Genomic DNA, 27046 nt, shown 5'->3' with positions numbered 1-27046 from the left:
TCCATGCCTCTTTGTGTAACTCGATTACGCAACACAAAAAAATTAAGTAATGTACACATACATCTTTGGTTTCAGGTTCCGCTGGGGCATGCTTGGTCTGTTAGTTTGTCCTGATTAATTCCAACATAGCATCAAATTATAGTACATCATAAATGACAATAGCAGATGAGGACCCGGAAACAGCTTAGCGCAGGTAATCCTGAGGATATGTAGATGTCCGCTCTGGAATGTGCAGAAAAGATTCTGTTTGTCAGAAATCCCATAGGCTCCTTTGGATTTCCAGACATTTTTTGGGTTTAGAGCCCATTTGTGTTGGTCTCTGGATCGCTGATATGGGATTTGATGCCTTTGGTTGTACTGAACAGTAGCAAGTGAACAGTAGAATCAATTCTGTGTTTTGATTCACTATCCTTGTTGTCAAAGTCTTAAGACCAAAGGTCACAGGTCTGCTTTGAGGTTTGGGTAACCTTTTGGTTGTAGTTTCAGCTCTCGCCTCTAATGGTGGCGATTTAAAGGCGAACCTGTTTGTGTTGCTTGGAAGAGGCAGCTATAAGCAGAGAACAAGTTGGAGCTGTAAAGTCAGTCTGCTCAGATTTCAGTGAGCGTCTCTGCCTCTTAAAGAGGTACTCCTGAAGGCGGCTGGCAGAGAGCACCAGTGGCTGCCTGGTATCCTGTGTGGGAGACAGGGGCTGTGTAGCCTTCAGCTTCATGGGATTGGTTATTAAAGACCAAGTATCAAAGGGATGCAGACTCAATTTCCTTATGGTTAATGACTATGCCCAATGTGGCACCTTCAGAACCTATCAGGATGCTGCGAGTAGTTAGTATCCTCTAGTCAGTATCCCCCTATATGTTCAGTGTTTGGCCAGTGAAAGCAACTCGATGATGCGCATGGGTGGGGCGTTTTGGGGGTCTAACGGCAGGCAGCTGCTCAGCCACTTAAAAGAAGGAGATATACTTAGTGAGTGACAGGATATAATACTGTGTGTTTGACAGCCTGTAAAATCTAAAAGAAAGAGCGCGCCCAGTGCGAGGGTGATGTGTCTCGCTGTCCAGGAAAGGTGTCTTGGCAGCTCTGTGTGTGTGTGTGTGTGTGTGTGTGTGTGTGTGTGTGTGTGTGTGTGGATGTGATAAAATCCCGTTGTTTTGTTGTGGGGACCATTTTTGAGGGTAAATTAAATTTTATAAAAATCTGTGACTGCAATCAAACACTAAAAAATGGGTATGGTGGGGGTTAAGGTTGTCATTGCTGGGATTAGGGTTTTGCCCATAGAAATGAATGGACAGTCTCCACAAAAATATGAATACAGGTGGGTGTGTGTGTCCACAGAACCCAAGCCTGAGAAAAACACAGTTGGTAAACTGGGACTTTAACTGTTAGAGTGTTGAAAAATAACTTAAGAACTTTAGCAGCTGGGCAAATAGAGTAAAGGTTGTAGTCATTTTTTTTTATTTTGTTATAAACAAAATATTCACACAACTATCTGCAGGAGAGCAAAGAGCTTGAACAACATTTCACCATCTGTTTAAACTAGTTTATAAATGTCACAGTTTGTGCCCCCCCCCCCACCTGTTTAAGGCAGCCCACTGTGGGAGGAACTTTAACTCATTAAACTTTCGTTCATTACACAAATCTCATGTAGATACCCTCCCAAGCTGTTCAATACTTTTTCCAAGAAAATATGTCAGTGGTTCAATTCAAAATCTGAGAGGATTTTGCCGTTTGCCACTGAGGAAATAAATAAAGCGGATTGGAGACGGGTTGGAGATGGTTTTTAATATCTAATATAATATTTAATATGTATAGCAGCTGCTGCCACTGCGAGTACTGGGCAAAGAGGCTTTCTTAAAGAACTGTTTAGTAATAAATAACACTACATGAAAAAATAAATAAGGTACTCTGTCAGCGTCTTTCATCTACCTTTTTACACTTAGAAATCACAAAATCAAAAACAGTGTTTTCGGCTTCTTTTAAAGCTTGCTGTTTTTGCTGATCGCACCCCCTCCCTTCTGCAATACTGACTTATTTCTGATGTCGGTATTTTTTTTAATACCGCATGTGCATCTCCCGTTACCCCTCAGCGTTTATACAGTAGCGTGCTTCTGCGCTGAAAACGAATCCAGAGAAGCTTTTCTTTTCGATTTTGGGAGCTGGCGACGGACTCGCCAAAGACTCCAAATCGCAAATTTATGACTTGCGACAAAATCAAAACTAAAATTGTGGTTTAGAGCCTTGTTGTCTTTTACGGTCTTATATTACGCATTTGATTTATAAATAATCTGCAGGGTATGTTTTGGGCGTCTCTGAGGTCAGGACAGCGCTACACTCGGGAGACTCGGCATTGCGGGGGTTTGCCTTCTATGCTAATTTTTACCCACTAAACCGAAAAAACGTTTTGTACTAAAACGGACACCAGACAGAACATGCTTGTCCTAAACAGATGAAGTGTGAATTTTGATAGAATAACTGAATTGCAAATGTAAATAAAGTTGGTATTGTCTATTTTCGTCAGGATTATAAAAGTACATTCTTGTAAAGTCTTCCACATGAACGGCTGTGGGAATAACCTTAAGGCACGTCATCTGTCCTTACGAAAGTCACCTCACAAAAATGCCTGACTCTTTCTGCCAGGGTTTGTGCATCTTCTCTTGGCTGCAGACTGTGTCCGGTTTCCTGTTTCCTCTGTTCAATGACGATGACGGACAGTTAAATGAATTGGCAATATAATGAGATAAACGGCTCCAGCACAAAACAAGTCACTCTCAGAGAAGAGGAAAGATGTTGAAGTTGAACTTAAACTTGAAAGGACCTTCCAGAACCTGCATGCAGGATTCTAAAATATCTGAGATGTACATGTGCTTCGCATGTTCATTCTGACGTTCTGCAGGTCCAGTGTTTACGTCCCTAAACATGGAGCTGCCTCTTGCCGAATCAGGACGACCTTGCTTCATGAGCTGACAGGGAATGGTAAGGCAAATGTTCACAGCTTTGAGATTGGCCAACCTGCAGTGTCTACAACAACAGCCAAATTGACTAAGAATAATACAAAAACAAAAGAAAATATACATAAATATACCTCAGAAAAATAAGATGTGGAAGCCCACTTTCCTAAATCTTTATATATATTTTATTAACCTCCAGTCTGCATTTCTTGTCAACTAAGAAAAGATGTGGCAGCTGTCTTCTTGTCTCCAAAACAAAAGGTCCTCTTTGCAATCAGAGTGGCTCCCAGTTCCATCTCTAAACTCATAAGTCAACTTTCAGCTCCTCAAGACGCAATCCGGTGAAGGCTTCACTCTCAAAAAGCTGTTTTCCCAAACAATCAGCCTCTTACTGCCAGCCAGTGTCCAATAATATTTAATCGTAATTCATGGCCTGTGTCTCTCTCTGTGTTCTCTGTGGTCTCTGGGTGAAGATATCCTTGTAGTTCCCCGGGAAGTGCAGACAGGGCTTAGCGCAGCAGCTCACCGTGCCCGTAGAAGAGCTTTGCACGTGGGATGCTCAGCCTGTCCCCACACGGGGAGCCTGCCTCTGGAGAAAAGTTCATCCCGTAGTCGGAGATCTTCATAGCCTGGAACTTGTTCTCTTTGGATGGCTCCATGAACACAGGGCTTTTGTTCACGTGCTTCTTCAGGATCACCGTCTGGAATGGATATGCAGTAGAGTCGCCTTGTCTTTCGGGGAGCCTTAGTCTTACTCCCACAGCAATGCTACATGCAAACCAGCCCCCTTACCTTCTTTGGCGTGCTGTAGCATGGCATCTGCACCCACTTCTTCTTCTTGTTGACCAGGAGAGCCACGATGAGGAAGATCACGATGGCCAGGAGGAGGCCAGCCAGGATCCAAGCCATGGACTGGTAGATCAGAGCAACTTCTGTCTGGTTGGGGAAACCTTCACCAAGGCTGCTGCCAGCTGTAGTATGGCAAAATGCAACTAGAGCCAGTTCCACCAAAACACCATTGAATCTGTGATTGCATTATATTCTCCTAGGGTTAAGCGAAAGTAAAACATGGCTTATTACTGCTGAGGCTATAAGGAGCTAATTCCTGTACCATGATGTCAAAGGATTGCATTTGGTTGGCTTCTTACCGCTGCATTTTTCATCAACCACCAAGACAAACAAAGCACAATTCTTGCAAAATTAGATGTTACGAAATGACCCTTGGCATCAAATATCAAAACATTCATTTAGAACCAAGGCAACAAGGGGGGGGGGGTGAATGAGCGATGCATGTGATCACATCTTACTGGTTACTATGACGACAAGCGGCCGCTGGGTGGTGCCGTCCTCTGACAGCACTGTGGTATTCTGCTTGGGCACCATCGTGGACAGCAACAGCGGAGCACTGGTCGTCCTCATATCTTCAAAACCATAAGAACAAGAAACAAAACCCAAAGTAAATACTCACGAATGTCTGCCAGAGCTTCATCGTCACGCTGGATCCTGTCTCCCGCTTAAGGCGGCTGACCAGATTTGAGAAGGTGTTTTATTAACTGCTAACAAGCCTCAGCTTAATATTTCCTCAAGCTTCTCAGATGCTCTGAGCATAGGGGAAGAGTCTCTGCTGTAGCTTTGCCCTCTGCAACGGACATAATATATTTTGGATTGTGATCTTTGCTGCCGTATGTCGTGTTAAGCCATTTGATGGGGAGATGAACATTGCTGAGATGTCCACAGTTTATATATAGGGTGTGAAAAAGCTGCTTAAAATGACTGCAGTGAAATGGCCGAAAATGCTTGTTGACTATCGTGTTATTTAACACGATCCTAGTAATGTTTTCACCAACTGGCCTCCCCGTGTTATTTTGACTGGGGGCTGTTGACTTGTGGTGCTCGGAGGAGGTTCCGCAGTCTGGTTTACGCCGAGGCTAGCTGTCCTCAGGCTTTTGGAAACGAAGCTTCCCCTCTGGCCTGCCTTCATGGTTTATGTTTAGTACCCTACTGATGCTAAACTGCACCTATTAATAGAGCTGGGTCTGACTTAGTTACTTCGCTGCGGCGGATCACAGCCCCGTCGCCGCCGTTCCGCTTCTTTGTCCCCTTCCACCTGCGTGTCTGATTTTTGCCCGTGAGTTAATTATAAAGCCTTTGATCACCTGGCTGAGCCATGCAGGTGGTGACCTAGACCACGGGGTCGGCAAACTGTAAACTCCCCCGCCCCCCCATTCTGTGTTATCAAGCATTGCTGCATGAGGAGGTGGTCGGCGGTTCTTTTACCTAGGCAGTGTGGGCAGCACTGGCCCTTGAGGAGCACGGGCACCCTGCAGTTGGCTGGCGGGCACTGGTGTGAGAAGCACTGGATGGTGCCATTGTTGCAGGTACAGCTGGTGCAGGGATTGACCTTCCAGGAATCGCCAGCCAGTAGGATGTCCCCCTCGCTGGAGAAGCAGTACCCCAGTTGGCTGCCGTCGACCGGGAGGAGAGGCTTGAGCTGGTCTTCTGTACATAGAGGAGATTACATGAACATGAAATCAAAACTTAACACCATTCGGTCGCAGTGCTTTTTTGTGTGGGGCAGGAACATGGATGATGGGAGGGCCAGGGGCTGCCATGCTGTTCTCATTTTCTTTGTTGGGGGGGGGGGGGCACTGTCAGAGTGCATTGCAAGAGTGGAACCATGCGTAGCCAACAGGCTCTGGGTTCCACATGTGATTCTCTGTCGACAGCCCCCACGTAAAAGACCAGCCGGTTTGGGCTGGTCCGTTTATGGGCCTGTGTGAGGCCTAAAAACAGGGCTATTCTCCACCGAGGGACTGCGAAAGTTCTGCTGAGATTCCTTCCAGAGATGACCTACAACTGACGTGAAAAAGCCTAATCTCTGAAGTGTTTTCGCTTTATCTCTGAGGACCCAATCTGTCATCTGGCGCCCATGCCATGAGGTAACCAGCAATTAGCATCATCTGTGCTGGAAAAAAGCAGTAAGGGCAGGGAAGAGAGCATCTCAGTACCTGGACACACGTAGCAGCAAGTGTCCTTGTTCTTGGCAGGGGCCTGGCAGAGGGCGGGAGGGCACACCTCAGTCTCACACAGGACCCTCCCCCTCCTGCAGGTACAGTGTGTGCACCCATCCAGCTTCCATGTCTCCCCTTCCACATAGAATTCCCCCCCGGGGGCTTGGCACACCACCAGGTCCGTCCCCTCGGGCTGTCCGCTGCCCGATTCATCTGCAATGTGGGATCCATGCAGCCCGTCAGCAGCACGCACAAGTACAGCAGGGGCGAGGGGGCCGGATAGACTCTGGGGGTGTGAGTGCTCACATACAGACAAACAGAACTTTCATTTATGATAAACTGGCCATACGCCTCTAGCAGCTGCATGTGATGTGCCTTCCATACAGTACCAGTCAAAAGCTGCCTACAAAGGAGAGTGATGGTGTCACATCGCATGACCTGGACACCTGACCTAAACACAGTAGAAATGGTTTTGAAGGAGTTTAGCCAGAGTGTGAAGAAAAAGCGGCCAATGAGAGCTCATCATATATGAGGGACCTCCTGCAGGACAGCTGGAAGAGCATCCCAGGAGGCCACCTCATGAAACTGGAGTAGAGGAGAAATTAGGGTCACCCAGTCCCTGGAGCAACTGGGGTTAACGTCCTTACTCAAGGGCCCAATGGTGGGATCACTCTGTTGACTCAGGGATTTGAACTGGGAACCTTCTGAGTCCCAATCCACAGACCTGCCCCCATAACAAATTTGGTCCATAATTCCATATATGCTATTGTATAGTTTAAATGTATTTGTATTATTCTAAAATGTAGAGAAAAGTCCACATAAGCTTGGTAGGTGTGTCCAAACTTTCGACTGGCACAGTATGAGCATGGTGCAGTACATGTTTTTGGAAGAGAACTCTGCCATCCGACACACCCTCAGCCCCGGGGCCCCATCATGTTTCTGCCAGCCAGTACCTTCACAGGTGGGGCAGCACAGGTCTGGCCTGAGCACAGGCTGCGAGCAGCTGGGCACGGGACAGGTGATCAGCACGCACATCTCACGCCCGCCGTGGCAGTAACAATCGCGGCAGCCGTCATACCAACTTTCGCCCTCCTTGTAACGCTGCCCGCTGGCCGTGAAGCAGTACTGCGGGGCCGGACTGCTGGTCTCTGAAAGACACACGAATGAGCGTTTTCACGGGGGCGAGGAGGACAGACTCACGGCACTGATTAACGAGGCACGTGAAATGCGCTGAGGTCCTGGAAGCCACGTCGATTAATGCTTCCAGGAAGGAAGCAGCTGAACCATTACCGTGACGACCAGACCTGAGCGGCTCGTGCCAAAGCATGACTGGAGAGTGGCTGGTTGCGTCTAAATAATGGGGATCCTTCCACAGCACAGGATGATGATAAGCAAAAGCAGGTCCAGATGTCCTCTGTGAGCCAGTCACACGTTAAGCAGACAAACAGTAGGGTTCGCAGCGCACGTTCCTTCATAAAAAAAAAACGCTCTAATCCGAGCTTAGCGTAACTACTGTGTGGGGAGACATAAAGCTTAATCATTTCCTTCTGTTTTTCAAATGTAGTGCAAGGAAAAGTGAATAATAACGGTCAGAGATTGGATTAATGCGCCCAGTGTCCCACAACAGGTAACAATTAAGCCTTCTTCTGTGTTTCAAATCCTTCGAGCAGCTCGAGTGCCAGCAGCACACGGTTCAAAATAACACAGGCCTTTTCAGAGCCTGAGAGGAGATCTCTGTTTACTTCCCCCGCCTTTACCCAAATTTATACTGAGCAAACAGAAAAAAGTTATTTCCTGATCTTTAAATATTTCGAGGGGCCGCAACATTCAGATCTGAAGTCTTCAAAATAAATTTCGGTTATATTTCTGAGATATGTTTGTGTTTTATGGGGTGGGGTTGTCATGGGATGGGCTGCTTGCGGAGGAGAGAAAAACACTGAAATATTTAGAATGTTAATAAAAGTATAAACATGGCAAATACATTTGGAACAGTAAAAAATAATTTAAATCACAAAATTACTTATTGAAATGTAATTACACGGTTGGATCCTGGCAGAACTGAAACAGCCAGTAAACAACTTCATAGCATGTGTCCCAGATAAACCTTTGGAATTCACAAACATTTAGATTTGTCAGCGATGTTGTTTTGTTGGACAAAAGCACACCTTTTGGTGTGTGAAAGAAGACAGACGGAATTTCCTGTTCCTCAAAACAGGAAGTCCCGCCCCCTGTGCTCTATATGCAGAAGTGCCAATGGCACAGGTTTGTTACTGAACATGGAGGGCAGGTCTGTCCACCGCCCTGATGAATATCCATGAGAAGCCTCTCCCCACCTTTGCACATGCAGAGGGAGCAGCCCTTCTTGTTCTGCTGGTAGCCGTCGCTGCAGCTCTTGTCACAGGTGAAGGGTGGACATTTCACGCAGCGGCACATTTCGCAGCCATGCTTGTTCCTCCTGTGGGGCACATGCGAACATCAGTTCAGCGGTGCATTGTGGGAAGGGGCCGGCTACTGAGACGCGCACACACCGCGCTCTAGAACCAGATGGGCAGCATTAGCTTGGTGGGCATCTGTTTCCGTTTTCCATGAAATATATGAGCTGTCTTTGAAGCGAGCGGATAAAAGCGGGACCCTAAAATGAGAGAGATCCCGTCGGCGGGCGCAGTACACCCCCACAGGGCCCTCCATTTTTACATGTGCCCCTTTACTCCCTCGGACAGCACCAGCAATGCAAGCGGCCAATGCCTGAACGGGGAGGTGGTGGTGGGGGGGGGGGGTGCCTCTTTACGCGTGCCACGACCGCCGAAGAGAGCGCCGATTTTCACATTAACACACCTACCACAGTCCTCTCTCAGTGCCCCCAATTAGACCCGAGTCGTTAACGGGGGAGCCCCTCCGCAGCCGTGGCACGGAACAGGAATGGCCGAGACAGGCCGGGCCCTTTGCTAATCCCGCCAGGCGATTAAGGTAGAAACGGACATGCTTCCAATTAAGTATGAGCTCATGGCTCATTTGTGAATAAGCAATCGCAGCATTGGCCGAGGGGGGGCCCTGTGAGTAATCACATGGAAGGGCAACTTGCTGGGGGGGGAGGGAGGGGGTGGTCGGGAAAGTGAAACAAGCAGAGGATCCGGTAATGACAGCCAGAGGTTGCCCTGGGGAGGGCAGCACACACTCCGGCAGCGGAGATACATCCGCCTGGCCTCGGGATCTCGCTCTCGATGCGTTAACACCGTGTGTTACGATGAGCTGCAGCAGCCTGTCCCCCCCCTCCACCATGGGATGGTTACTAAGGCCATTCAGAGGCTATTTTGGTGCTTCATTTTGGATTTTTCCCATAGCTGGACCCCCCGTGTCTGGGGCTGGTCTGTCACAGCCAGAGCACACCAAGGTTCAGCCAGTGGGAGGCTCAGGCCAGTGTACTGACAGCCATTACACACGTTTAACTATTTCACTGAAAACTCCTATTAAAATGCACCATTAGATGTGGGTAGTGAGAGCTCTGAAACCCACTTAGCAGCATAATCCCCCCCCTCGCTGTCAGAGGTTTCAGCATTAGGCAATTGTCACTTTCACAAAGTGTGAAAAAAATTAAACAAATATGGAGCCAAACATAATCAGAATCGGAACAATATAGACGGCCTTGAGGAGAGTGGAGAGCCCCCCCCCCCGGAATGGAAAGCTGACTGCTGGGTCGGGTCCAAGTTCCTGGTCCTCATTTTAAACATTTAATGGAACGCCCCCCTCCCTCCAAAAACCACGTTTGGGCAAACACCTATATTAACCGCGTTTTTTAAACTATTAGATGATCTATGGAAAGGGGGGCTTCCACATGTTTCCTGTAGTTAAGGGGATTGGGGGGGTGGGGGACATGCATGGCCTGCCGGATCAGAATTTAAACCCACCTGGCGGCACTGCAGACCCACAGCGGTGCTGCCCGTCGGGCATCAACCGGACCTGAACCTGGCAATCTCCCAACCCTTTTAACTAGGAACAAGACTCCCAGTGTTCCCAGTGTTCCCGGTGTTACCGTGCTGAGAATGTCAGGACCCTTAGCATGACTTCCCTGTGTTCGCCGGCCCGCATTTCACGATGAGGGGACTTACACATATCCGTAGGGGCAGCTCTTGCCGCACGACACCAGGCGGCATTTGGACGGCTGGGGGCTGCATTCACACACTTCGCATCCGGAATCGTCCTTCTTGTAGCCGGAGGGACAGTGCAGGGAGCAAGATGTGATCAGATCTGGACATATGGGGTCTGAAGAAAAAGGTCAGCACTGACACTTCTGTTCTAATCCAATGTGGAGCCGTGCTGAATGTGGGGGGTGGGGGGGTGGGGGGGGGCTCTTACTGTTCACGCAATGGCAGAGTAGGCAGCCGTTGTTGTCCTGCAGGAAGCCGCGGGGGCAGTCGCTGGTCGTCAGGGAGCAGTTCTCCAAGGGTGGGCACAGGAGGGGGCTCACTGTCTCGAAAGAGGGCTCTGCGGGGACACGGTCGCCGAGGCGTCACCGTGGGGACACCTGCTACAGCCAGAGCAGCTGCTGCCATTAGCTACCGTTTGGCGACGCCCCAATGCCGCCATTGGCCTAATCTTCCCTCCTAGACCAAAACTGCAATTAAAGTTAATTGCACGCATCCATTATTTATTTTTCTACCCGAGAAAGACTCCCATCATCTCTCGCCTTTGATGAACGGCTGTGTTTGTGTTGTCTGAATGGCTGCCTGCAGGGAGAGGGACCAGATCTAAAACAAGCATTAAGCCCCCCACCCCGTGGTGATCAGGCAGCCAGAGAGGGGGTATTCCTTAATCACAGGACACGTGGCCCCCCCTGCCACTGGCCGGACGGATGCTTAACGAACTGTAACTAATGAGGCTGAATTACAGTTCTTTATATGCTAATGAGCTGCCGTGGGGAGTGCGGCCAAACCTGTTTGTATGCAGCAGATTTCGGTTTACTAGCTTTACCCAGCCTCGGTCTGGCCCTCTGTGTGACCACCTGACCACAGCAGTGTTGTTAAGCCGCCGAGCCTCTCAGCCCCAAGTAGGTCCTGATCAAATGCAGACCGCAGAGCTCTCCACAGAGGTCGCCCACGGGGACGATGAAGTCAACCAGCTGAATTAAAACCTTTTAAGCTTCTCCGCACATTAGGCTCTCCTTCCAAACTCACAGTGTCATCACAGCGGACGTCCCCCGGGGATGCGAGCGGTACCTCTCTGATTTCCCACGCAACAGGGCACTGTTTAGGTTCTGAGCGGTTAATTATGGGCTCCAGCTGTGCTGGAGGAGGCAGGAAAAGAGCAGGAACGACGCCCTCGAGAAGACTGGCAGTGCGTGTGTGTGTGTGTGTGTGAGTGTGTGTAGGTCATCTCAGGTGTTTCTCAGACAGTCCACATTTTTGGTCTCATCCAGATCCCAGCACATCTGTACCAGATATTCACTGTTCTTGATTGGCTGGGAGCTTGGAAGGAGCAAAAATGTGGACTGTCTGGGGGGGGGGGGGGGTCCTTCAGGATTGGATTGAGAAACACTGATCTTGAGAATTAGGATTAGAAAATAAGTTTCACTTTCCATTTCTCCATATTTGTTACCGTGTGCTTTTCAGTTGGGGGAAATCCCCTGTGAGGCAGTTGATGGGGGGGGGGGGAGTCACTCACCCTCACAGAAGGGGCAGCACTCCCCAGGGATGCGCAGTGGCCTCCGGCAGCTCTGCTTGCAGGCCATGGCGGTGCAGTGCGTCTCACCGTCCACACACTGGCAGAAGGTACAGTCATCCTCCTTCCACTGCTCCTCATGCAGCCGCAGCTTCCCGCTCACCCAGCAGCTGGCTTCCCTGCTCTCCGCAGACAGCAGCTCCACGTCTGTGGTGAGACAGCAGGGGGCGTCGGCGGGCACAGACACTCGTGCCCATCCACACACACACACACACTCCCGTGCGAATCATCCGCTCTGCCAGCCTAACTTCCGGTTCTTAGCTTTCAATTCCCCGTAAATATCTGCTCTGGCTTTCCCAGAAGCGTACTTTTGAAAGTACACCCAGCACCTACAGGGATCATGTCACTCAGAGCAGGAAATGACATCATGGAGATTGGCGTCCACTGTGTGAGTAAATACTTGAGCACCGGAGACCTACCCGATTCATTTCTGAGCATTGGAAATAGGGCCTTCATTTACAGGAAAACACAATCACATATGTGCGAGTGTCACAAGGGAATGCCTCGTGTATGATTCATAATATCAACAGTGTTGGGCAGAGAATGATTAGAGATGCCGGGTGGGGGGGGTGTGTAGATTGTTCGTGCTCCAGCCCATCTGTGTGCTATTACCTCCGGTGGGGGAGGTGCTGTGCCATTCTTGCTCTCCCTTTCATTCAAGAAAGGGCCTCAAGCTTACCCATTCTACCCCCCCACTTCACAGCAGCCAGCGCCGGGTCAATGGTCAGGCCCATAAATACCCGAGCCCCCAATCCCCAGAATATATAAGCACATATGGGTTGACATCTTCAGGCCTGACGTGCTACCGTCAAACGTTCGAGTCGAACCCCAGTCAGGTCAGCCTTCCTACCTGCGCTCAAATATATTTTACGGCCTGATCACGTGCGAAGCTTCAGCACCAATTAGGGAGGCAGTGCCGTGCCGCACGATCTCCAGTTCGCCCGTAAAAAATGTTTCTGTTCGTTAATATGGCTGCCCTTTTATGTGCAGAAACTTAACGATCGCAAACTCAGCTGGATCCGAAGCCTGTAGCCCCCCGTAAAGAGGAGCAGGCCTTGAAGGTCCGGCTCGCGGTGCGACCGCCAGACCTCCGTCTGCGTCCCCGGCAGAGAACAACGAGGCGGCTTCTGGAATCGCCCGGCCCAGAGGAACCGGGGGCCAAGCCGCACGGCATTTATCTAAACCCCAGTCGTGATGACTCCTCGCGAAACCGCATCCTAGACGAGGCCGTCGATTGCGACATCGGCCCTTTGCAGGCAGATGTCCCGGCCTCTGATTTGTTAGGGCTCCTCTGTGGAGTGGGAGGAGACCCACAGCTGGAGGGGTTACAGAGTGCTGTCCATCATTCCCAGGAAGCAGTACGGGTGAAGCCAATCCGCAACCGGTAGGCCATGCCAAACCACCCGGCCTGTGCTTCAGAGCCCTGTACGTGCAGCAGATGGCGTGCCGTTGCTGGTCACAGCTGTACCTATGCAGACGGGGCAGCATTCTCCCTCGGGTATGTAGAAGTTGTCGCACTCCAGCTTTGCACACTCCGCTTTGGAGCAGAAGGAGATGCCCCCTCGACACTGGCACAGCCAGCACGGGTCCATGCGGTATCCCTCCCCGTCGGAAAACTCCTTCCCTTTGTGGATACACTTCGGAGACCCTGCGGACCGGAACAGGTAATGACTCGTGTCAAAATGATGGGTCTTAGGAGACTAACATCAAACTGAACAGCCAGCCGCAGCGAGAATGGTACCTGCCGCACATCCATCCATCCATCCGGAGCCTGTCCCAGAAGCTACAGGTGCAAGGCAGGGAATAACCCAGGATGGGGACCCAGTGAGCCAAATCCTTACGCTTCAGTAACGGTGGCAAATTAAAACCGGATCATGTACGGGCATGTAAACATTAGTTTGACGTTCAGCTACCTGTATAAGGTGTTTAAAGCACTCTGGAGGGGGCACGGAGGCCCAAAGATACTGAACCCCGCAGCCAACACATCGAGCAAGAGAACGCTGGTTTGTGCTAGCGCCAGGGAGCTGCGGGGGAGGGGAGACGGTCCACAGATGCGGGGGCTGGAGTTGGGGCCGACGGCAGTAGCGTCAACAGTAACCCTAAGGGACGGGTTTGCAGAAAACGCAATAATTTCCATCGCAGTGGTAGGATGGGTAGCCTTTCGGATCTCATTATCGGGACGCCCACGTGGCCGAACCTCCCCAGATACCAGCGTCTGCTCCGGGTTTGAGGTCAACACGGGGCCGTGGAACATGATCGCCTCCTTTTCTTCCCCGGGGAAAGGGGTGGGTGGATTCTGGGGGCAGGAAGGTATGGGAAGAGCCTATCTCAGCCAGGAGATCTTGGCCGGCCCAATCCCTGCTGTGTCTCACATGCCTGTCAGGCGCCTACGGCTTCCCGATTGCCAGCGGTGACAGATGTGCAAGTTCTCCATTCTGGGTCGAGAAGGAGCATCTGCGGACCAGGAGCAATCCCTTCGCCCGACTCGACCTAACGTGAACCAGGTGGGTCTGCCGGGTTGAGGGCGGAGCACGTCTGGCGGGGATAGTGACAAGATCGTCCCGCTGGATCGGAACCAAAGGGAACGGGCAGCTTAGGCAACATGCCGCACATATTAGGAAGTCACATGACGGGATGCTATAATTTCTATTATATTTAGTCATGTTAATCCCTAGAAAAAAATAACTCTTGGCACAGAGATGTGATTCTAAACATGTTCTTGGTTTTTTAAGTTTAATTTGGGGGCTTTAAAGGCATTGATGAAGCATTACAGAGCCTGGCCCACCCCCTAATCAGAGATAACTGTGCTGATATTATTAAATGGCACTTTTATAACAGGAAAAAATGCAGATTAAAAGTATAAACAGTCATTTGTAATGAGATTCTTTGTAATTCTTTTCCATAAGTGGGTGGATCAAAGCAGAGGTTTAATGTTTTGTGGTTAATTTCTGGACAATTCTCTGGACGAGCCCGGCTAGCGCTTGTGTCTCCGACTCGTGATCACGTTGGCAGTACCACCGAAATTTTGTGCGATCCGTCCACACTCATGGAAAGCAAACATCATCCATCATCACTGTTGGCTTTCCGCTTCCATAATACCTCCCCCCTCCGCACAACCTTAATTAAGTAGCAAATTCGTATCACACTGGCTCCTCCTTTTCTGGTTAGTGGGGGCTGGGGTTTGCCTGCCCCCACTCTTCTCTGCTTTCCGTCTGACAGGGGTGCAGCCACGCGGGGACCAGACAAAGGTGAGGCTCAGAGAGGCGGATGCTTGTTATCGGAGCGCTGATCCCCTGCCCCTCCCCTCCCCGGCCCCCGCTGGCCCTTTTGCCCTCGTCCACTCGGCCCACCACACATGAAAAACATTCCCATCCACGAGCTGCTGCAGCTCTCCCCCCCCCCCCCCGAGTCTTGTGAGCAGACAGGAATTGTCTGACAGTGCACTCCCGTTCACTGCGTCCACAGACGGAGCACTTTCCTGCTCACTGCACTCGTTTGGCGGTTAATTCCACGGCGCGGCACACATTTACGGGCGGAATGTGAATCTACGCCGCTAGCTAAACGCCACATATTTTCTTTGGTCGCAAAGTGAACAGTTAGGCCCTGCCTGCCCACACCCCTCTATGCACAAACCCCCCCCCCATTAAGTACAGGAACGTGAGATGTGGCCATACTGGCTTCCACGTCCACAGCGTGATAAGAAGCTGAAGCCTCATAGCAGTCGATTGCAGGAATGCTGGACTAGTGAGTATATAGGCTCTGCGTTCCTATGTTATCAGCCGCTGATTGACGGCTCTGAGCTGCAGGGCACAATAACAGACCAAGCCCCCAGATCCTTACCTCTCTGGCACTCGTAGCGGCTGCAGCAGTCCCCCGGCTCGCCCGAGGCTTCCCTCAGCAGCACCAGCTGTCGCCCGCTGGGGCACTTAGGCTTCAGGCACGCCCCGAAGTCACAGGTGCACACGGGGAGCACTGTGGGGCAGCAGCCAACAGGGGGCGTGTAGCTTTTGCTCAGCACCGAGTCGACGGGGCAATCCGGTGGCTCTGGTGTTGAGCAGGTGACCCCTGCACACCTCAGCTCCTCTGTAAGGGAACACAAGAGGTCTGGTATCGGAAACACTGCAGGATCTCGTAGCTGCTATGCGGGGACTCGCGGGAACCGCCTCCACGGACTGTTACAGACCAGCGGAGAGGTCGAGGCTGTGGCGGTGGGCATCACTGATCAGCGACGGAGGACATCTCGAATTCGGGCCCGATCCAGAATACGAATCCCAATCCAAACACCACTTAAGTTTCATGGCATTTTCATAGCAGCCCCCAAACGAATTGTTGTTTTTTTGGCTCTATTGGTTTGAAACGTCAGTGAACACAGAAAGATCTGTTTCTCGGCTCCTCTGTCTGGGCCAAGAAAATCGCACTCATACCCCAGCGAGGGGGCACTGCGGGCTCCGGGGTGTATTTTGGATGAGGGTCAGAAACAGCACAGCTCTGAGCCCCTCCGCCTGCACACCGGGCAACCGCAGTCGCCGCCTCAAGCCAGGGCTGCGGCCGCATGCTGAAGTGAGCATTGCGGACGGGAGGGAGGCGAATCCCAAAAACTGAGCATTATTAGAACTTAAAGTGAATTTGGGAGAGGCTGTGAAAGGCACTATGGAGGACAGTGGAGCACAAATGGTGCAGAGCTACAAGCCCCCGGGGATCCCACCGGCGCTTACGCTTTCGGGTCAGGAGCATTACTTGCGTGATGAGTGGCAGATGAGCCGGGTGTCCCTGAAGTGCGGCCAAACCATGTACTTCCCACCACACTCTAGTGGTTCCCCGATGCAACTCGATGCGGCTGCAGGATGTACCCCAAACCGAGACATCCGAGACCTCGTAAGCGGACCCGGCAGGAGGGGGGGGTTACCAGATGGGAAAGCAGTGCCGTCCAGCAGCATGTCTACCACCCCTGCATGCTCTGCCCCCCCGTCGTGGACTTAGCACAATCTTCCTTTTTATTTTTAGAGCCTTGGATTGGCTTGAAGCCTTTGGCCTGGACCATCCCGCATGCAGCACGTCTGTTTCAAGGTCCCATCACACATAAACGAAAGGTGAAGGGGCCTGAGAGTGGCCTTTGGCTGGGAAAACATCCGACAGTCTACTAAGATTGAAGGAGGACATTCTGGGTTTTACCCCATGAATAAAAACAGACAGATGCTGAAGTGTAGGTACTGGTTACTTTACTGGTTCTCACAAAGCCTACATTGACAGACCCTTACTGTAGTCACTCAATAGTGTCATATAGGAAAAATATCCCACATATTAATTCAGGAAAAAGGCTTTTTAACTGCTGCTGGCCCCATTCCTGCATTTAAGTTAAATAAACGTTAACTTGAGGCCTGCAGTGGTCTGTTTTTACCCCCAGAATGAGCTTTGCCATCCGGCCTGTCGTTCTGATATAGCCGAAGGATTCTTGCAAAAGCGCGGGCGATTTCCCCGGAGTTGGCATGGCACCTCTGGAAAAGTTCTGGAAGTATCCGCATGACCAGTGGCAGCATGAGCCCCCTGCCCCCCCCCCCCCCCCCTACGGGTACAGAGTGGTCAGCTCTAAGGGGCCTTTGCAGGGCACGCTGATGAAATGCAGATCATTGGAGAACATTCGGGTGGCCTGTTTGGTTTCCAGGACCTGGGGCGACCAAAGTAAGACAGATTTGTGGGGGGGGGGGTAATGACAGCGACATGACAGGGGGGCAGCGGAATCGGCATGGCCGATGGCCCCTCCCCCGCCGCTCACCACCCACTGGATTCCCCTAGTGTGTGTGTGTTTGTTTTTCTCACTGCACAAACGACTGGTGCATCAGCGGGCGCAGGATCAACGCAGTGGTGCATGGAAGCCCTCCCTGGGCATGCGCAACACAGGACGAGCTGCAGAAAGGCCCGACTGTCCTCCTCTCTGACTGCTGAAATATGACACAGCACCCAGCAACTCACACTTCACACTTCGCTCACGCACAGATCAGGGGCAGGGATGCGGAAATTAGCTTATTACCACAGAAGGGGCGGGTCTGAACAATGCATTTTTCAGTCGACTCAGAAGCTCATTCATGACAGAGAAACACCTCTTTGTAAATGGCTGCTTTTTTTTCGTCCCAGGGCACAAGGAGCGCAGTCTTCGGCCGCCGCGCCGCGCTCCCGTAGGCAGAGGAGGCTGTGTTGACAGGCCAAGTTTACTCACGGAAAAAAGCACACAATGCGTGTTCTGTTCGCTGGCCGACTCTGGAAACAAGTCAGTGCGGAACAAAGCGTGCTCAGTACAGCAGTCCCGGGCGGCGCTGGGTAGGTCCGCAGGTTTTATACGCTCCCTGCACACAGGGACAGTGGCTTCAGGGCAGCCATAAATCAGGAGGCACGTCCACTGGCAGCAGGACTCACAAAGGCCCCCCCCCCCCCCCCAAAAAAAGATGAAAACTCATTGTTTGCCGTGTGAGGCAGCTAGCCTGTAAACGGACGTGGAGTGCTGCGACCCTCCCACCGCTCTATGGGGGGGGTGGGGGGGGGGGGAGTTGCCAGGACACCCAGGACGAACTCCCAGCCGCGCGCTGCGCACTCCGGAGAGGGCCGCCTCGTTGCTTGGCATTGGGGAGAGCCGTTTGTGGCGGAGTCGTAGTCAGCACCCCCCCTTCCCCCCCAGCGAGATCGGGCCAGCAATAGTGGGTAAGAGATGCTGGCCTTTGGCCATGCTGGGAGTAAGCGTGTACAACGCAGTGCCGCTCTAACGAAGACGCAGCATTCGACAAGCCAACAGGATATCGTGGGACACCCGTGTCTGCAAGGCGAACATTTTATGTCCGATTACCGCACCATGCATCCGCCCCACCCCACCTCGAGATGCTCACCGCTTTCCGTCACAAGTGACACAAGCATTACGACTTGCACCGTTCACGTGTCGCTATCCATCGCGTACATGATGCACCTTTCAAACCGAAACGCCTCTAGTGACTAAGGGGCGCCTGTGTGGTACAAATATGTTTACAACAGGTTTTCTTCTCTGTTCTATTCGGAATTAGTCTGCCTGACGAAATAGGGATCCCAGAGCCGCACTTGTAACGGCCTGCTGTCATCGAGGGACACATAACTCCAGAGGAAGCACAAGGAAGCGACGTCCTTGCTGGGAAAAGCACACCAGAGGTGGTTAAATGCCGGAAAGCATCTCCCTGGCTTTCTGGGTCCGTGCCTCACGGCCTGAAGTGAGCCGCAGCTGCTCTGTCCCGCCAGGGGCCTCTCGTAAAAAGGCCCCCCGTCCCCTCGGAGAGTCAGACCCCCACAGAGAGCTCTCACTCTGTGTCTTGCATAAGAACGCAGCCCACGAGCCGCCGGTCCGTCCGCCTGAGACCGCCATGTGTCGGCAGTAGATTTGCTGGCCCTGTATGTAAGAGGCTCGGGGGAAATAGCAGGATAGCAGTGACGTCAGGGAGCATGGGGGGTTGCGGATGTCTCACAAGCGGAGATGCCGTTAGAGGCCGCTGGCGGACCAGAAGCCCTGGGGAAGGAAACGGAAAGGATAAAAGGGGCGATGAAGGCTTTGCTGGCCGTGGGTCAACTGTCTGGCCCAACAGCCTCTAGGACTGACCCGGTCCGGCCATAGTGCCAGGACTCCCCGCCCAGCTTGCATCTTCAGCCTGGTAACACCTGCCCATCCTTGGACTAGAGCAGGAAGGCAATCGCCAAGTCAGGGCTTTTCATGGAGATAAAAGCCGCTTTCTGGCAGAGGCACAACGCTGATTCGCTCCAGTAACAGCAAGGAGATTGAAAACGCTTCAAATGCTAACTGATATCTGTGTGACTTATACCTTAAAGGTGAAGAAATAAAATAACAGGGTAACTCTTCCTATCAATGCCATGTCCATAAGAATCTATTCAGATTCATGACACATTATAAACATGGCTATAAATATTCATCAAAGCATTATAGCCACGTTTATTATGCATTATGAATGCTTTATGAAGCTCTCATCTATAATGTGGTGTAGATGCCTCTACAATGCAGAACAAAGCATCCCTAATGCTTATACCGACCATTAAATTGCATTATGAAGGTATCCATCACACATTATTGGTGAAAGCTTTAAGTAAAATTGCTTTACGGTTTACCGGCAGACGGTCCACGTTTTTCCTCCCTCTCCCTGCCAGAGCTGAGAGGGAGTAAAAATGTGGACCGTCTGTGGGTCTCCGTGGACCGGGTTGGGAAACACTGACATAAACAAATGTAAAGTCACTCTGTGGGGGAGGTTTGTGCCCCTGCCATGAATCAGAGCCATGAAATCAGGCCTTATTATGTAACTGAGAGCAGACTTTATGCTTTTGGCCACTTCCTGCACTTGACACAAGCTACTTATCATGCACCCTTAGCTTGTATCCTGCTTCCTGTCCACCGGTGCCTTGAGGGCAGTCTTATCACCCAATCCCAGCACAGGGAGCCAGCGACACCCATTAGCACCACGTCCCAGTGCAAAACATACCCCCCCCCCTCGCCCGGGGAAGGCAGGGGCAGATGTCCATTTTAGGCTAGGTGGCAAAACAGGTATGTCCCACTTGCACACATGGATACGTCCCATGTTGGAGACAAATAACAGATGGGCCTTCAAGGCAGCTGGGAATTAGTGACAGAAAAATGCCGAAACTCTTAGCGAGATCGAGTTGCGAGACCAGGTCGAAACTGCAGGATGCAACAGTGAACGAGACTAGGTTTAAAAAGATGGGCTGTGGCCTTGGCATTTGAGTTTAAGGTCACCTTTGCCAGGGCACGGCATGATGCAGGGAATGCAGAAAGAAGCTGACTGACGTTTCTTAGAGGATTCGCACGTATGCATGGGTCCCGAGATCAGCTCCCCGCCTGCTAATGGTAAATGCAGTCCAGTACAAACTGCAGTGGGTCCTTCAGCAACAACGGCACACAGGACGACCTCCAGCCATGACTTTGAAGACGCTCTGTCTTCTCATGGCATAAGTCATCGGCAGAGAGGTGCGGATGACAGTCAGCGTGCGTCTGAAGCAACCTACACGTTGCGAAAATGCGACGGGAGCAGCAATCAAGCTATTAACATGTAGTAGATGTAGCTTGTTAATGCTGCCTGCAGTTGCATTAAAAAAAAGTTGCATAATGGCAATTCAATCATAAGCAGAAGCAACTGAAAGTACGTGCTGGGACTCCTGTTGTCAAGACTCTCATTTATGGAGCGAAGAGCCCCCCCCCCCATCCTGCCGTGTTCAGTTGTGTGTCTATAAAGGAGGGATATGCGATCCTCCTGTCTATCCAGGGCTTATCATGAGCAAGCCAATGGGAAAGGGTAAGGGGGGGAGGGGGCGTGAGAAGGGAGAATTGGCAGGCTACGTTAAAACAAACCCCCCCCCACTCCTGGTGTCTGCTCTAGTAATCAGATCCGTATGTTTATATTTTATAAATGGTTCAAATCAATCATGTTCCCTTGTGTTCATTTCTCTGCTCGAGCGACAGACAACGGCGGTCAGAACGGACACGTGGTGCACCCACATGTGGTGCGGGGTTTACCTGCGGCTGCCTGGCACTGGCTGAGGGTGGCGTAGGAGAAGCGGCCCTGGCAGCCGTGCGCGTCGCAGACGCAGCCGTCTGCCGTCAGGTTGCAGCCGGTAAACACGCAGGCAGGGGTGGGCGTCCCCTCGTGGTGACTGTCTTCTCGGTATGGTTGGGCTGTTGGATCAAGGTAAAACTGAGTAAGGACAGACCCACAACCAGTGGTAGGGATGTTACTCACAGAGATGTTACTCAACCGACCAGTTGAGTCCTCTGTGGCTGTGACTCTAAATGCTCAACTGGTTGGTTGAAACAAAACCTTGGTCTGGATTTGTACTTTCAGGACCTGAACTTTCCACCTGTCTGTAATGGATTCCTTTTGTGACAAACTTCCCCAACACTGCCCACAGCTCAGAGTGGCATCCAGTCAGTGTCTGGTGGCCCTCGACTCATTGCTGTCCTTGTATAACGTTTTCGCAGATGTCAGTCGTTCACGATCACTGGATAGCTCTGCCCGTGACCTGTGGATGCCTCACCTGTCCCTACGGCCTGGAGGCACGCCTCCATGTTGGGGTACGTGAAGGTGTTGATGCAGGTGCGCTGACTGTCACAGGAGCACTGGCCACCCATGGTGTTGCAGCCGGTCTGTAGGGGGCAGCGTTCGTCCTCCAGCCCTGCCTCGGGCCTGTCTGGGAGTTCTGCCCGGAGGGAAAAAGAGAATCAGTGATGGAGTATTCAAGCCAGTGAAGCGACACCCAGACACATCGCACCTTTACAAGTGAAAGAGCCTCTGGTAAATCTGTTATTCTTTTTCGATAGGGCCTGGGGGGGCTCTCACTGCATCCTCCTGTGCTGTGAGGCTGTGATTACCCCCCTCCATGTCCAGCCCTACCCAACGTCAGCCCCCGGAATGTCACCCAGTCAAACATGCTGATCTATAATCATATGCCGAAGAGGGAGAGTCACTTTCAGCCAGGAGGCTCCTAGGAGGTGGATCCCAGCACCTGTGTTAGGAAGGACGCCGTTAGGTTGCCAGTGCGTGGCTGGGAATTAACAGGCCTCACTAGAGCATGTAGATCCTCCCTGTGAGAGTTCTGACCTGCAGGCCAGGCCTCACTCATGGAGAACTGATCACAGGCGGCTCATGAAACCTTCATCCGTCCCCGCTGGTCCGCCTTCGACTTACGACAGTAAGTCCCATGTCACAGTCACTCTAACTCCAGCAGGAAGTTGGGTTGCACGATATAATGTGCACATGTACAATAATCACATTGCATCTGTCGGCAATGCTTGGTGTTAGTTGACACAACTCTGGGCACACCGGCAACTCATTTGACACACTCTTGATACATGATAAAATGTTCTATTTGGCCATAGTTTATTTCAGGTAATTTCATCTCCTGCTTTGTTGTACATACACAGTGTCACTCGCAGATGTTTCACGTATCATGATGTGATATCGTACAGCCCAAGCAGGAAGCTTCGGAAAGTTCTCAAGGTGCCTCACAGCTCCGAGGGAGATTCAGAGTGAAACAATACGAGGTGATGCCAAAGCCGTGAGGGTGATGGGGGGCGGCTGGGGGGGTGGAATATTAACTGAACCGGGATGAACTCGGATGAATCAAAGCGCCGAGCCGGATCCTCTCGTCGCTTCCTTGTCTCCTGTGACCACGACTCCAAGTCTTCCTTTCCCAACAAGAGGTCCTACTTTTGCCTCTTCTCCACCCTTTGGCTCCCGGAGCGCCACAGTGATGTCCCAGTGTCTTTGATCAGGCTCTCGGGATTAGAGGAACAGCTGACCTTGGGCTTAAAGCAAATGAACCGAGCCCCCCCCGTCCGTCACAGTGCCAAGATGCTTTTTGGGCCCCTTCCTGACAGTGCACTAAGAAGGAAGACACTGAAACCTGAGCGAGATGCCACCAGGCGTGTGGGGGTGACCGGGGCGGGCAGAGCTGAGTAGCGACCCGCAGCCAGATGCCAATGCGGGGGGATTCCCTGGGGTCAGTGCAGAGTGGACAGGATGCAACTCCATGTGGACTTCAGCTTTGAAGGAAAGCCAGCTGTGGAGCTGGGAATCTGGAGCGGGAATAATGAGAACCACCACCATAGAAATGACAGCGGAGGCGGAGTGAGCCCCCCCCCCAGGGCACAGTGGTCCTGCTGGTCCAACTTCCCCACCCCGAAGGTATGAGATCACCCTGGACGAAAGGTGCCTCATACCTCAAGCAAGTGACCTGAGTCCGAGGCACTTTCCTTCAGGCACCTAATTATGGCACTAATCTCTTTCGGCTATTCATTGATTATGTAGGAGATGATGGATCAGGTGCCCCCCACCCTGCCCACGTCATCCCCTCATCCTCAAAGACCTGCCTGACCTCACCTTGCCAGAGGCCTCCTTTGATACACTCTGGGTTTGAAACTATAGATTAATGAGCTTGAGGCTATTAAATCCATAACAAATTAAAAGCTGTTCATTTGAAGAGTGTGGGAGGGGTAGGTGAAAAAGTCCAGAGAATTAGTGTTGCCTTGACTTCATAAACAAAGCCCCCCCCCCCCACGCCCCCCTAGGATAACCAGGAATTGATGACATGGAAAAGCAGCGTAACATGGGAACCGCCTTTTGGGGGGGGGGGGGGGGGGGGGGGGGGGCTGTTTTCTCTCACCTCCTGTGAGTTCAGTCACATGCAATCAGCTTGTTTAGAACTGGACACATCCCAGGTGAGGTCAGGCGTGAGAAAGGGTCACAGCGAGCCTCACCTCTGTCTGTCTCACAGCCCCTGGGGTGCATTTTAAAAAGTAAGAAAGACTGAGCTGGAATCTTAACCCTAACCCCCAATATACATAGCTAGAAATTCTATACTATCAGTGTCAGGCTGGGGGAAAAAAAAACAAAATAGTGGCACAACTTTGGCAATGCTGTGGAGAACCCCCCCTCCCCCGTGACGAAGCAGAAACGGCTCAGTAACTCATTCAGTTGTGCAACCACATCACAAGAGAGTAGAAGTCGTTAAACACGGTCAGATTGTTCCAGGAACTAATTCAGACCATGTTGCAGAATTGAATTTGGCATTTTTGTGTTATACATGTTACTCGTGTTAATTAGATATTTGTTTTTTTAAGTTAAATAAAAATGTGGGCAATATTTGTTAAGCTCAGTTCACCGGGGCATTGAAATGGATATCCGTGCATCAGCCAAAGCCATCGTCGCGCTTGCAGACGGAGCAGAGGCGGCTGTGCGAGGCGGACGGGGCTCAGTTCACGTCGCTCGCAGCAGCAGCCCGTAGGGGCTTAATTAAATTATTTGGGGGTCAGCTGGCACACGCGGTGATTTGGCGGACAGTCAGGGGAATGCCTCTTTAAGCGCTTATTCACACTTGCACGTGCAGTTCTTGCACAATAATTCTCTTTAAAATCGGAATGGAGATTTTTGACAGTTCGCTGGCAATGCAAATAAATGTACATGCGATGAATCTACTAAAAGTCGTATGTACACAAAATAAGATAAACGGAACTAGTACAAGTCTCAGGTCTGCATTGAATATATCGCAATGTATTTTACTAAAGTCTAACTAAAACGAGAGTATTTTTGAGAGATACCACCAACCTTTACATATACCAACATCGGGAAGATCCACACTTGTCGTGCCATTAACAGCTACGCAGGTCAGTCCCAAGCCGCAGTAGCCGAAGGTCCAGTCCGGCCCGCCACAGGGCTCCCATTGCAGGCGGCTGCAATGATCGCAGCATCCGCACGGGTCCAGCGCCAGGATCCGGCCGCCCGGGCAGGTATGCGGCGGCTTCCCCGGACATGTCCGGAGCTCACATGGCGTGCATTCGTAAGCTACCAGCGCTCGCACCAAAAAGCAATGCAACAACACGATCAAGTACCTCATAATCACTTTTCGGCGAGCTTGCTATGTGCAATATGTGATTATTTCCAGTCTCTTTTTTCAAATGGAGGATTTTCTTTTTCTTTCAAGAAATTGTCGCATTGGAGACCTGCACTCCAAAGTTGCCCAGATTGGCCAAATAAAACAGTAAAAAGTTATCGACACTTCTTGAAGAAATCAGCCCCCGTGCGGTAGGCATCACACGTGAAAATCGCACCGAAAAGACGCATTTGCAAAAATACATAGAACCCGAAATATCACCGGGAAAAAAACAGTACGGTGAAACTCAAAATATCTGTCACCGCACCAAAATCTTTATGAACGGAAGGGACCGATACGCCCGCCTTGTCTGTGCGACAATCAGAAGGAACCAGAACATCTACGGCGTCCGCGGTCCGTCCTGCCGTGATGTGTGTGTGAGAGAGAGGAGGAGAAGCAGACGACTCTCTCTAAAGCAACGGTCTGCAATCTGAAACCCAAAGTGACATTAATGGGATGGAGAAATTAGGGGCGCCCCTTTCCCCTGACTGACACAAACGCCGTCCACTCACATGTGGACCACGGTGGGAGTTCATCCTGTAATTTTTTTTTAAAACGTTACAGCCCAACTCATAAGATTCCTTATATCCGAGTATCACAACTCACCTGCTGCGATTTACCAGCTGTTTCTTATAATTTTGCACACGACAGAAAATAAAATAGTGCTTGCTTGTTGTTTAACGTTCTTAGTGGATGGAGGGTGTTAATTCATAAATCTGCAATGATGAAAATGATAAAAATGGAAATAATACCAGGGGAGAAACGAAAGTATTTAATACATAGAGAAGTAACAGAGGAGAAATGATTGCCTGCTTATTTTGTGGTAAATGCGTCACAGCACTCCATTAATCTGTAACTCCAAAGAGTCCGTGAGAACTCTAGAGAATAATCAACATGAGCATTTCAGAACAGGACAAATGCATAGATTTTAGGCAGCTGGATCCAAGAACCAGCCAGAATACATTATACACAGAGAATCTTAAAACATAATCTTCCTAACCCTAACCCCCCCCCCCCCCCCAAAAAAAAAGGCATTTACATGGGACACCGGATCTGTGAGTCAAAGTAAGGCAAAGCTCATCAACCAGCGAGTCACAATGTGTTTTTCGTGCATCTCCTGAGAAACAGACGTTGGTGTCTTGGTTGATCGTCCAAACTGAAATATTTTTTTTCGCCCAGTCATAGAACTGTATATTTTTCTGGAATCATTCAGTGTAAGAAAACATTTTGCTCAAGATTAGTGGGGTATTGCCCATAATGAAACTTAAATCCACTACCTACTGGATCATGAGATCATCACCTGGTTCCATGAAAAGAACTGATCTGTTGTAAGTGTTGTTACCAGATCTGCTGTCCCATCTCATCACCTCTTCTCTGTATGATCTTTCCTGACTTGGTCTCTTCTTCCCCCACATTCCTCTGAGATCCTCTATATCCAGTGCTGGATGCCCATGAAGAGCCTCCTTGACTCCATATCTGACCTTGGTTTGCTCCACCCAAGTCACCAGCTCCACCATTTTGGGCTGCTCGTTTCCCTGAAGTCCGCTGGGTCGCTGGGTTGTGTCTTGTCTAGAGTAGGCCGTAACAGGATTTGCAGTACTAGATGATCATCATACTGTTAGGACGTCAATGCTCTGGTTGGAGCTGTCCTACCCAACAGTGTGGTTTCACTTACCTCCAGTGGTTTTCATTTAGCCTGCTGTTTACTGGCCCAGCAGATACCAAGACAAATTTTAGTTACCAGTGCTTAAATTGTACCGGATCCTGCCAGAGCACAGTCCGGGACCTCTCTGTTTTTGACTGTCTACATTCCAGTACAGTACCTATTTCCGTGGATCTGGCAGCTCTCTGGTTCAATTTATGGACATTTGAGATTCACCGCTGAAAAAGCCCTGCTTCAGATTTTTTCCCATAATCCT

The 27046-nt window shown here is 50.8% G+C and overlaps 1 protein-coding gene across 2 annotated transcripts; it reads right to left on the bottom strand.

The window, feature by feature from the left end:
- Nucleotides 1-1427: 1427 nt before the first annotated feature.
- LOC125707847 (cysteine-rich motor neuron 1 protein-like) lies at nucleotides 1428-25584 on the bottom strand. Of its 2 annotated transcripts, XM_048975221.1 has the most exons (15): nucleotides 24803-25583; nucleotides 21735-21896; nucleotides 21217-21375; nucleotides 15510-15752; nucleotides 13138-13317; nucleotides 11613-11816; nucleotides 10308-10436; nucleotides 10061-10214; nucleotides 8288-8409; nucleotides 6908-7102; nucleotides 5952-6167; nucleotides 5221-5442; nucleotides 4251-4364; nucleotides 3736-3914; nucleotides 1428-3644 (listed from the first exon to the last, which is right to left on the bottom strand). In XM_048975221.1, the coding sequence occupies exons 1-15, from the start codon at nucleotides 25089-25091 to the stop codon at nucleotides 3453-3455; spliced, it is 2760 nt and encodes a 919-aa protein (XP_048831178.1). In that variant the 5' UTR covers nucleotides 25092-25583; the 3' UTR covers nucleotides 1428-3452. The 2 variants fall into 2 exon arrangements, with proteins under 2 accessions (XP_048831178.1, XP_048831179.1); XM_048975222.1 differs by lacking the exon at nucleotides 13138-13317 and having other exon boundaries at nucleotides 24803-25584.
- Nucleotides 25585-27046: the final 1462 nt, after the last annotated feature.

This window comes from Brienomyrus brachyistius, chromosome 14 (assembly GCF_023856365.1).
Source record: "Brienomyrus brachyistius isolate T26 chromosome 14, BBRACH_0.4, whole genome shotgun sequence".
NCBI classification, from domain to species: Eukaryota; Metazoa; Chordata; class Actinopteri; order Osteoglossiformes; family Mormyridae; genus Brienomyrus; species Brienomyrus brachyistius.
This window is presented reverse-complemented; position numbering and strand designations above follow the sequence as displayed.